The sequence below is a fragment of the Sinocyclocheilus anshuiensis genome, unplaced genomic scaffold, assembly GCF_001515605.1.
Source record: "Sinocyclocheilus anshuiensis isolate Anshui unplaced genomic scaffold, SAMN03320099.WGS_v1.1 scaffold1647, whole genome shotgun sequence".
NCBI lineage: Eukaryota > Metazoa > Chordata > Actinopteri > Cypriniformes > Cyprinidae > Sinocyclocheilus > Sinocyclocheilus anshuiensis.
In genome coordinates, this window is record NW_015549848.1 from 548,536 (window position 1) to 560,904 (window position 12,369).

Here is a 12,369-nt window from a genome sequence, read left to right on the forward strand (position 1 = left end):
ATGGCTGAATCGCCTCAACATTCCCAGACAAACATTCTCATGTCGGCTGCTGGCTGTAAAGCCGGAGGAATTGTTTGAAATGAGGGAGAATCTCGAGGTGCGCCAGGAACTGCTAACAGGTGCAGCATTTGGGATTGTTTGTGTTTGTTTGGGAATGTTGGGGAAAAGACGGCTTGTGGCCTCTTCTGAACCTGCCCGTGCTAAACCGTGCACTCTTCTCGCTGGTTTGTTGTGAACTTTTCCAGTCTATTCTGGACGAGTGACATTTATGCATTTAAATGCTTTAGTTTGCCAAGGAAAACCCATTGAGGACATATTAACATTTCCAAGCATAAGTCCACCCAGGGGTGAAGGTGTTTGGCAGGGGTCGAGCGTAACGTGCTTTATCCAACTGGAACAACACTTCTATCGGCCAATCATATTTCAGGAACTTGTGCAGAGGTTACACTCAAGCCAGCCAATCGGATCGCTGTTCAGGTCAAGGAAGACGCTTCTAGTTATGTTTATCTGAAGGGAGCTAGTATGGAGTTTGATATTTTTTTATTTTTTGTGGGGAAGATGCTTACACTGTTAAAAAAAAAAAAAAAACTTTTTTTTTTTAAAGTTGGAAATAAAACAAAGATTTCTGAAGTATGTTTTACTTGAAAATACTATGCAAGTAGTTCTACTTCAAAATTTCAAATTGAATTAATTGTATGACTTACTGCTGCTTTGTAACTGTTTTCTGAGTGAAAATCTTTTTTTTTCCCAAATGTTTATCAGTTCAGCGTCAAAAGGTATCAGAACTGACTTTATTTACATTCTTAATACATCTCTCTTATTTTGATGGATTCATCTATGCATGTTTTTCTATTTTTTTTCCTATTATTGATAATCAATTAGGATTTTCCTGAATCTTAATACTGTTAAATGTCTGAGGTCAGAAACATACTCTAAGCCAGTGGTTTCCAAACTGGAATATAGCTTAGAGAAAAACAGTGTTTAAAAAAAATCATTTAAAAAAATGAATTAATAAATACAAATAAATAACAATGAGATTAAAATGAATAAATAAAAACATTAAAATAAACATGTGTAAAATAAATAAATTTTAAAAATAAATAAATACATTTAAGAAACTAAATATTTTCCAGATAACATTTTATAAATTTACAATATTATTTAGACGTTCATATGTTCATTTAGGACGGTCTCCGATAAAACTGAGAAAATGAGACTACTGGCTCCACTCTAATGGACTGCCTCTGTCAAGAGTGTTTATTACACAAACCAAGACAAGACAGGATTTCTGGAAGAATTCTCTCCCTTGGCACGAGTCTGGAATAATCCCCAGCCCACGGCGCTCTTTCATCCGCTTATTATTGAATCAATCAAACGCTTTAACCAGCAGCTCATCAGGAACGTTCAGGCTTGTTCAGTCTGGATGAACTCGGGTCAGTCTAGAGGGAGAGAATGTAGATGCTCAGTGACACCTAGTGGTCTCTCTGACAACAGCAAGACATGCTGCCTTGCATGATTTCATTATTTAAGGGTAACTACTCAGGTCAAAGGTCATATTGCTTATTAATGTTAACCAATTAGGATTTTCTGAAGCTTAACTCTGTTAAATGAAAGGCCTGAGGTAAGAAACATACAGTGGTTTCCAAACAATAAATGTAAAAAAAACGAATTAAAATAGAATGCAAATTAAAATAAATAAAAAAATAGATTAAAATAAGAAAGAATTAAAATAAAAATAGAGAAAAAATGTAAATTGAACAAAAAAAAAAAAGATTAAAATACAGATTAAAATGAATTTAAAAATGATTAAAAAAAATAACTAAATAAATTTAACAAGTTAAATATTCTCCAGACAAGACATTTTAGACATATTTATGATATTCATTTTTCGTAGTATGAAGTAAATATGTTTACGAGAAACTACAAAGATGCCTTGGGGTCCTTAGCACAAAGATTATCAATTATCAACATTTGGTGGTATATGGCATCTAAAAGATTGAAAACCTCTGCTCTACGCATTAGGGTTATAATTATTACATAAAACTAAAACAATAAAAAAATATTTTGATTACTTGAAATATAATAAACACTATATATATATACACACACACACACACACACACACACAGTTAGTGTTTATTATATTTCAAGTAATCAATTTTTTTTTTATTGTTTTATTTCTATGTAATGATTATAACCCTGATTTATTTTATTTCAGCTAGTTAGTGTTTATTATATTTCAAGTAATCCATTTTTTTTTTATTGTTTTAGTTCTATGTAATGATTATAACCCTGATTTATTTTATTTCAGCTAGTCGCCAAGGCAAAATTTCTCAACTACTAAAATAACTAAATGAACAAAACAAATAAATAAATTGATAGATAAAATAGACAGGTAAATAATTAATAAGCTATATACATATATATAAAAAAAAAACTAATAAAAAAATGACAAAAAAACAAAAAACTTTTATTCAAATTCAAATTTAAAACTAAAAAAAAAAAAATAATAATCTAATTCAAAATACAAAAACAATAATAGTATATGAAAGATAGTAAAATGTCACTGCTTTGTATACTTGGTGGAAAAGCTTGACCAACCCGCTAAACAAACAAACAAGGAGCCGATAGTCTCCTTCACACGTCTGTGACTTTAAAACACGTGTTATCATTTAGCTAGCTGCTATAAACATGTCAACAGCTTAATAATATATATAAAAAAAAAACTAATAAAAAAATGACAAAAAAAACAAAAAACTTTTATTCAAATTCAAATTTAAAACTAAAAAAAAAAAAATAATAATCTAATTCAAAATACAAAAACAATAATAGTATATGAAAGATAGTAAAATGTCACTGCTTTGTATACTTGGTGGAAAAGCTTGACCAACCCGCTAAACAAACAAACAAGGAGCCGATAGTCTCCTTCACACGTCTGTGACTTTAAAACACGTGTTATCATTTAGCTAGCTGCTATAAACATGTCAACAGCTTAATAAACTTAAACTAACCTGCTCAGGAAGATTCTCTTCAAACCTTCGCTCCGCCACAACAGCAGTTGATCTGAAAGAGAAAAAACTGAGCAAAGAGGAAAACGCAACTGCATTTGAACCACAAGAAATCTGTGCACTTGTGTAAAGCATGTTTCAGGCCTTAGACTGATACATCAACCATGGTCAAATACTTTATTCACAATATTTTTTTCTTAAAAAACTCTTTTTTTAATATACAACACAATCTGACAAGACAATTTTGTTTACAACTAGATTCAGCCCTCGATGAGCAAGCAGGCAGAGAGAAATCAAACCAGACATTGAGTGACAAAGACATACAATGCCTAGCAGAACCATACGGGAGAGACAAAGAGGCCAATTAAATAGAAAAACTAACTATCATAAAAACTAAAGACGAAAGGGAAAGAGGAATCAGAGCAGCCAGTCACCCAGCTGATCCTCGCATGCATGCAGACGGACCTCTGCTTCACGCCGTCATCCTGAAAAACACGTGTGTCCCTGGTCCTGAAGAGAGATGTGGCATGAAAGCCAAAGGCGGCAGACGTCCTGAACCTTTTCTTTCATTCCGCGAGAGTTTGCCGAGTCCCTTTCTCTCGCACAGCAGTCCGCAAAGTCTCATTTACCCGTCCTTCATCCGTACGCCACTCCCAGAATCCCAGCTTCAGCGATCCCCGTGTGGATATGAGCTATTAGTAGTGCAGATTTTCAGGTTATTTGAGCAGCAGTGATAGTACAGATAAACGCCCGTGTGTGTGATTGTGCTTGTCTTTTCCCCACTGGATAAAGCAGAACAGTGCTGAAACCCAATGGTGTGAGTGTTTGAATCTTTAGTGTGTGTGTTTGGCAAAGCATGAGTCTGTGTATGTTTTTCTGTAAGTTTGCAGTCAGACAGAGAAGAGGAGGCGGATCCTTAGGCACCATTCTGTGACGGACATGGCCAACAACCAATCAGCTCTCAGCTCTCCCAGGACACACTGGCACATAGAAGAGGCACCTGAACAGATGAGACAGACATATGAGTGAGAGAGACAATCGCTCAATCAATATTTAAAAGAATGAAAAATAAATTGCAACTATAATACCCACTACAATATGAACATGTGAAAAACACTTCCGTTTTTGTTTTAAAATAACAATATAATGACTATAATATGTATGTAAACTAAATAGAATTACAGACAAAAACACTTTAAACAGATTTTCTATCCAATGAAAAATAAATTGCACCACATAGCAACCGCTACAATATGAACAAAAAAGAAACAAAACTATAGAGAAGAGTATTTAAAGAAAAAATAAATGAAAACAAATACTGAAAAATATTTTATCTAATAGTTTTAAGGTTTCAACATAACACAAAATAACAAAGTATAAAATAAAGACAATTAACTATAACAAACACTATAATAACCCTGAAATATGAATAAAGTAAAAAAAGAATTATAGACAAAATCTTTTTTTTCAAACTAATAAAATATAAAAATATGCAAATATAATTAACCCCTACAACATGAAGAAAATGAATCAGAACTATTGAGATATTTAATGAACAAATAAATGACAACAATAAATACTACCAATGAAAAATATTTTAATATTTTACATTTTATGGTTTTAACAAACAATACAAATATAAAATAATAACATATAAAGACACCTATAATAAACACTAAAAAACTAAATAGAATTTTAGACAAAAAATATTTTAATAAATGAATTTTCAAAACTATGAAAAACACATTCTAAATATAATAACCATTATAATATGAACGGAAATTAAACTGAACAACTAAAGAAAAGTATTTAATGAATAAATTAGACATACTAATAAATAGACCGATAAATAAAACTACCAATGAAAAATATTTACTTATTTAATATTTTATGGTTTAAACATTAATATTATAAATATAAAATAATATATTACAAAATATAATAGATTAAAAACTATAATAAACACTACTGTATTAACGAAAACTAAACAGAATGAAAGACTTTAAATAAATACATGCTTGGTGGTCAGACTTAAAGTTTGCAAACCAGATTTTGGCTTTCTGACAAACATGTAAAACCACCAAACATAGTTAAAGCTAAACTAAACCTAAAACTATCATACATAGTCAAATACGAATCTGCCGAATGACTGAAAACTCTGGGCTGTGTGTGTACCTGCTATCTGGAGACGTATGTATATGTCCGTGAGGGCGAACGCCTCTCTGGCTGGCCATTGGTGGAGACGTTCAGGAAGTCCCATATAAGGATCGTGTCGTCATGGGAACTGCTAATAATCTGGAACTCATCAAACTGCAGTCGGAACACACGCCCAGAATGCTCCTGCGAGAGGTTACCATGACAACACACACTTAAAGGAACATGAAAACATAAGGTAACACACATGCAAACACTGCAGAGGTCTGTCAGAAACGGGGAGTATGGTGTTGAGGAGTAAACACAGCAACACTACTGACATACCTACATGTTTTAGCAGCGTATTAATTGCTCAGCTGCTGAAATAATGATTCAGTTAACGTATATGGAAATGTATGCAAAACAAAATTCATGATTCTCAAATCAGCAGTCACCTAGTGCTGGGGAAACCACTTTGAAGCTAGTTCGTCAAACTGCAGACTACTAGAAATACTAGCATTAAAAGCACAGAAAGTTAAAGTAATACAGTGATGACCCAACTGATTTGGTGAATCGATTCTTTTTAAAATAGTTTTTTTTTTTAAACAAATGGTTTGCTTCACAGTTTGTTTAATATTACAGCCAGGAATCTAGTTCTTTCAGTCAATCAGTTTGGGAATCTAATTCTTTTAGTGAATCGATTTTGTTTCAAAGTTTGTTTCACAGTACAGCTAAGAATCTAATTCTTTCAATGAATCTGTTTGGGAATACGATTCTTTTAATAAATCGTTTTGTTTCAAAGTTTGTTTAATAGTACAGCTAGGAATCTAATTCTTTTAGTGAATAGGTTTGAGAATCCAGTTCTTTTAGTGAATCAATTTGCTTCAAAGTTTGTTTAACAGTACAGCTAGGAATGCAATTCTTTTAGTGAAGCAGTTGTTTAAATGAACCATTTCAACAAAAACTGATTTAACTAATTCACTTCATTTAGGCTGCCACTACGTTCCCATATGTCCCTGTGTTTTCAATACTATTATTTCTAGTAGCCTGTAGCTTGGCAAACTGGCTTTAAAGTAGCACTCGGTGACTGCTTATTTGAGAAGTATGAATTATATTTCACATATTCCCAAACAGGTTAACTAAATGATTATTTCAAACTTTCTGAGGTAACTAGCAGAACAAATAAACTTGCAGTGACATCTTGTGGTTGTTCAGTTTTATCATATGTGAATGTAACAACAAAACAATTATTAATAGTATTATAAAAAAAGATTACAAAACATAAATATGAAGACGACATTATTCAGACACACCACGAGTGTACGCAGACATAACGTGCTGGCGGGGGCCCGAGGATCCAGAGCTGCCTGTAAATCCCAAACTTTAATTTTCCTGCAGAGGAAGAGAGAGAATGAGAGGGTGAGTTATGGCTGCTCGATATTAACCAGTCTGACAGATGAACGGCCTGTCAGTAACAGATGGTGCTGTGACCGAGTGTGTGTGTGTGTGTTTATTCACCCATCATATGCTCCGCTCACGATTCTTTTGTTGTCGAATCTGATGCAGCGCACGAGCTCCTCATGACCCTCTAGCACACGCAGACAAGCACCACACTCAATGTCCCACAGTCTGAACACACACACACACACACACACACACGTATGTTAAAGGTTTGAGAGATTTTATAGAGCATTCATAGATATTTTAATTGTCATCATTTACTCATACCAAACCTGCATGACTTTTTCTTTAGTGGAAAACTAAAAATTTGAGAGGTTTTATAGAGCATTTAAAGGGGTTAGTCCACCTAGAAATTTTAATTCTGTCATTTACTTATTCCAAACCAGCATGACTTTCTTCTTCTGTGGAAAACAAAAAATTAAGACTGCAGAATGAGGAGTCAAGGACAAAAAAAAAAATCATAATAGAAGTCTATACAACCTTTTGAATGCTTACGATAGTTTTGTGTGAGGAAAACATTTAAATTTAAGCAATATTTACTGAAAAACGGGAAGGGGCAATGATTTCTCACACTAAGATTTTGTATGACTTCAGAAACTTGTTTTATAAAGCCAGTCATTCTGTCTATCATAAATACTTTTATGATGCTTTTTTGTCATTTTTTGAGCATAAAACGTCTCGGATTATGAATGTAACCATGGTTCCCCGAGAGGGAATGAGACGCTGCGCCCCCTAGGGTGCACATTGGGGAATGCAGCCTGCATGACCGGTGTCTGAAGCACATGTGAAACAACGCCAATCTATTGGTCCACCTGGCCCATGACGTCATAGGCGGGGGCCCGGAAGTATAAAAGGGCACCTGCTGAATACGTCATCCACTTAGCTGTCTGGAGACGTAAAAAGGCAGGCCGAAGGCATGGCGAGGGGGCGCAGTGTCTCGTTCCCTCTCAGGGAACCATGGTTACATGCGTAACCCGAGACGTTCCCCTTCTAGGGAACTCCACACTGTGCCCCCTAGGGGGCACATTGGGGAACGAAATCCAACCATGCCGTGTGGGGGAGCACCAAGGAAGCGACAGACGTACACCAAGCCTTTCCTCAGAAAGGGGTCATGCCACTGTGCCACGGGCCGCTCACACAACTTGGTAGAAATGGGGAACCCAATTAGATGAAGAGGAACATCCTACCCAAGTTAAGAGCACAGCTATCCTCAGATAGCTATGTCCTAAAGGTCTTATGAAGGCTTGTAGACCAGAATAACCATACACAGCTAGCCTAGATAGCCAGGCAAAACCTTCCTGCAAAGCTGCCCAGACCAGAGAGAATGGGCTATCTACTTACAACCCTAGCAGGGGAGATAGCACTGTCTAAGCAAGGGCTAAAGGAGACCGCTACTTAAAACCCAAAGCAGGGGAGCAATCACTGAGCTTGCACATAGCTACCCTCCGATAGCTAGCTACCTAGGAAGGGGCTACCATAAGGGGGACCGACTGAGACTACCTAGACCACAGAGAGTGGCCTATCTACTTACAACCCTAGCAGGGGAGATAGCGCCGTCTAGGCAAGGGCTCGAGACAGCTACTTAAAACCCTAGGCAGGGGAGCAATCACTGAGCTATCACATAGCTATCCTCAGATAGCTAGGCTCTAGGAAAGGGGAGCTTCTCATTGGAGACACTCACAATGAGCGCGTTCAGAGCCCTCAAGCACTGAACGCGCAAGCTCCCGACCAAGACACATGACACATAGATCGTGTGTGTCCTCAAGTGTCAGAAACGTCGGGCATGGAGGCACACTCTCTTCACAACGCTCACCCGCCCTGGTCTATCACACGCACTTTAGATGGTTCCTGAAGACAGCAAAGAGGATGACATATTCAGCAGGTGCCCTTGTATACTTATGGGCCCCCGCCTATGACGTCATGGGCCAGGTGGACCAATAGATTGGCGTTGTTTCACACGTGCTTCAGACACCGGTCATGCAGGCTGAATTCCCCAATGTGTCCCCCAGGGGGCGCAGCGTGGAGTTCCCTAGAAGGGGAACTAATCAGTTCCTACAAAAGGTACTTATGTATCTCCTTATACATAAATTCTTATAAATACAGTACTGTTCAAAAGTTTTGAGTCACCAAGAATTAAAAAAAAAAAAAAATTTTATTCAGGAAAGATGTATTAAATTGATAAAAGTGACTAAACACCTTTACAATGTTTCCAAAGATTTCTATTTTAAAGAAATGCTGTTCTTTTGAACTTTCTATTCATCAAATAATCCTGAAAAAATATATGAAGCTGTTCTCAACACTGATAATAATGAGAAATGTTTATTGAGCAGCAAATCAGCATATTAGAATGATTTCTGAAAGATCATGTGGCACTGAACACTGTAGTATGATGCTGAAAATTCAGCTCTGCATCAAAGAAATAAATCATTAAAAAAGATTTTAAAATATATTCACACAGAAAACAGTTATGTTAAATTGTAATAATATTTCACAATATTACTGTTTATACTATGTTTTTGATCAAATAATTGCAGCCTTGATGAGCAGAAGAAATTTCTTAAAAATGTTTTAAAAAAAAATCTTTAATTTCATAAAACATTTAAATGGAAGTGTACGCCAATGAGAAATTTACCAAAATTAAATGTTAAATATATTATTAACACTAAAATAATGACATTTCTTCAATCAATGCATATTGTTCTCATTTTACACTCATATATTTATGTACTGACATTAATGTGTAATGATAAATAAATTATTACTGTTTTACTGTATTTATCCATTAATAAATGTAAAAATAAAAATATTTAAAAAATGAATAAATAAACTAAATATAATAACTAAATAAATAAAAACAAATAATTAAATTTAAAAAACCTGATGGTGTTGTCCGAGGACCCGCTGACAACGAGTCTGTCTCTGTACTGAAGGCAAGCGATGCCACGCTTGTGACCGTTAAGCGTCCGTACAAACTCACACGTGCTTGTGCTCCACACCTGCAAACATTCGAAACGTCTTTCATCTACATCATCATCACACTACAGCTGCCAATCACCCATCTCTAAAGCCCCGCCCACCCACTGACCACTCCCACCCGCTCACTTTTATGGTTCTGTCTCCAGACGCAGACACGATGTATTTGTCATCAAAGTCCACCACGTTGACGGCGGCGCGGTGACCCACGAGTACGCGGCGCAGGCTGATGTCGGTCGCAGACGCCATGTCCCACACCGCGATGGAGCGATCTTTCGAACACGTCACCATGAGACCGTTACAGAAGCGCAGGTGCAGAACCGCCTCGTTGTGATGGATCAGAGTGTTGAGAACCTCACCAGAAACAACATCCCACACCCTGAGACAGACAGAGAAAAATATTGCAGATTAGGACACATTATGAAGGGAACATGAGTACAACTGCTGTAAGGGAGGTTATTACAGTTAACTAAAACTAACACTAAAACCATTACAAAACAACATTTTGTTACTTGAAATAAAAAATGTCAAAAGAAATTAATTAAAATTAATAAAATAAATAGAATTATCTAGTTTAACTTGATGTACTGAAATAAACTGAAATTTAAAAAAAAAAAAATTATAAAAACTATATAGACATTTCAATAAAAAATATAAACTCATAAAAATGTAAAAAAAACACAACAAAATTACTAAAATTTTAACTAAAATTAAAAAGGAAAAATATCAATTATCAATGTTAATTATTAATAAACAGAAATAAAATAAAATATCAAAATATAGATTAGTAAAAATTATATTAGTATCTCAATGACACTAAAATAAGTATAAGGTCCATTTTTACCCATTTTACCTTTAGATATTCATTTAGACAGAATCGCTAAGAAAAAGCAATTTCTAGCTAAATATTTTCGATATGAACACAAAATGTGTACGGATTATTGAAATTTCTGTCTGTTTCTAATGTTTACAATAAAACATTTAATATTAAATTTGAAAGAATTCTCACTGACACTGCTCTACAAAAGTTTGGAATCAGTAAGATTTTTTTATGTTTTTGAACGAAGTCTCTTCTGCTCACCATTTATTTGATCAAAAATACAGTAAAAACAGTAATAGTGTGAAATATTACAATTTTAAATAACTGTTCTATCTGAATATTTTGTAAAAATGTAATTTATTCCTGTGATGGGAAAGTTGTATCTTCAGCATTATTACAGTGTCACATGATCCTTCAAAAAGGATCTGCTCAAGAAACATTTCTGATTATCATCAATGTTGAAAACAGTTGTGCTGCTTCATATCTTTTTCAAAACTGTGATAAATTTTATTTTTCAAGATTCTTTGATGAATAGAATAGAAAAGAGCAGCATTTATTTGATATATATATATATATATATATATATATATATATATATAGTAACATTATTAATGTGTTTTGACAATTTTGATCAATTTAATGCATCCTTTTAACTTTTTTGGTGGCACAGAATTTCCTTAAAACAAAACGGGTTGAAGAAATAATAGATTCCAACACTATTTTTTCAACAATTCAAGTACTAAATATCTCCTGTAATAACTGCTACGCTCTTCTGGCAAAGCTGTTGTTAAAACAAACTAAGTAAGAGGCAAAGCTCTAGTGGCATAAATTAACAAGCGCAGCAGGTGCAAAACACGGATGGACTGTAAATTGCATGTGAACGACCTCACCAGCAGCTGAAACATCCTGCTCCAGCTGAACTCGGCCAACTGATGTGTTAATGCTCTGTAAACACCATCACATTAAAAAGCCGCTTCCCTCTCCAGGTGTTAAACGTCCGGCCGTTTGCGCTTCCACTCGGAGTGACGCAAACCTGATTTATGCAGCTGTACAGCTCGTTCCCTCAAACTCTCACAGGTGAGAAAAGCACACACATACTCGCACTGGAAAAGGTGACAGAGCTCCGGCTGGAGCTTTAAATTATTCTAGGGAAGTGAGGTCATTGTTTCCATGGAGATTCTTCAGCTGGAGGCAGTATGTATGTGAAACATTTAAAACTAATTATCTAATATAGATTTGCAGCACATCATATTTTTATTTTCCGGCTTGAGGACTCCCATACTTTTAGACTTTTATAGCTGTTCAGGACTACTGGGTAAAGATTTTTAGAAAGCATTTTAAAGAGATTAATGTGAAAATTAGAAAAATGTGTACTGATTAATCTCATGCTCAGACCAAAAATGTTTTAACTCAATTTTAATCTGTTTTAGTGTTTAGTTAATAATAAAATATCTATCATTCAATTTCTTAGTCTCAATTATTTTAGCACATCAAGTTAAACGAAATAAAAAAAAATGAGTTTTTTTTTAAATATTTTATTTTATTTCAGTTATCATTTATTTAATTACGTAAAATAAAAAAAAAATATTTGTGGGTTTAGAAGTGCTAAAATACTTTAAATGTAATTTTTTGAAGTAGTAAAATAAACTAAAACCTGATAAAAACTGAAAGAAGAACTAATACATTCATATCCTATTATAGTTTTGTTTGAGTTATTTTAGTACATCAGGTTCAACAAAATAAAAATAAATGTTTTTTATAGATTTTTACAGTGGGGAAAATATTTATTTGATCCCCTGCTGATTTTGTAAGTTTGCCCACTTACAAAGAAATGAAGGGTCTGCGATTTTTATGGTAGGTTTATTTTAACATATAGAGACAGAATGCCAACCAAAAAATCCAGAAAAAAAACATTATATAAAGGTTAGAAATTGATTTGCATTTCAGTGAGTGAAATAAGTATTTGATCCCCAA

The 12,369-nt window shown here is 34.5% G+C and overlaps 1 protein-coding gene across 3 annotated transcripts in view; it reads right to left on the reverse strand.

Moving 5' to 3' along the window:
• Nucleotides 1–1,333: 1,333 nt before the first annotated feature.
• LOC107660901 (F-box/WD repeat-containing protein 11-like) overlaps nucleotides 1,334–12,369 on the reverse strand; it is a 27,071-nt gene continuing 16,035 nt past the window's right edge. The window contains exons 8-14 of one of the 3 annotated variants that reach the window (XM_016450334.1): nucleotides 9,705–9,954; nucleotides 9,480–9,598; nucleotides 6,660–6,770; nucleotides 6,458–6,533; nucleotides 5,184–5,348; nucleotides 3,012–4,008; nucleotides 1,334–1,439 (exon numbers count right to left, since the gene is read on the reverse strand). In XM_016450334.1, coding sequence (XP_016305820.1) covers nucleotides 5,187–5,348; nucleotides 6,458–6,533; nucleotides 6,660–6,770; nucleotides 9,480–9,598; nucleotides 9,705–9,954 — 718 coding nt within the window. In that variant the 3' untranslated portion in view covers nucleotides 1,334–1,439; nucleotides 3,012–4,008; nucleotides 5,184–5,186. Of the gene's footprint in view, nucleotides 1,440–3,011; nucleotides 4,009–5,183; nucleotides 5,349–6,454; nucleotides 6,534–6,659; nucleotides 6,771–9,479; nucleotides 9,599–9,704; nucleotides 9,955–12,369 lie in introns of all 3 variants that reach the window. The other 2 variants (XM_016450336.1, XM_016450333.1) reach the window with 2 other exon arrangements.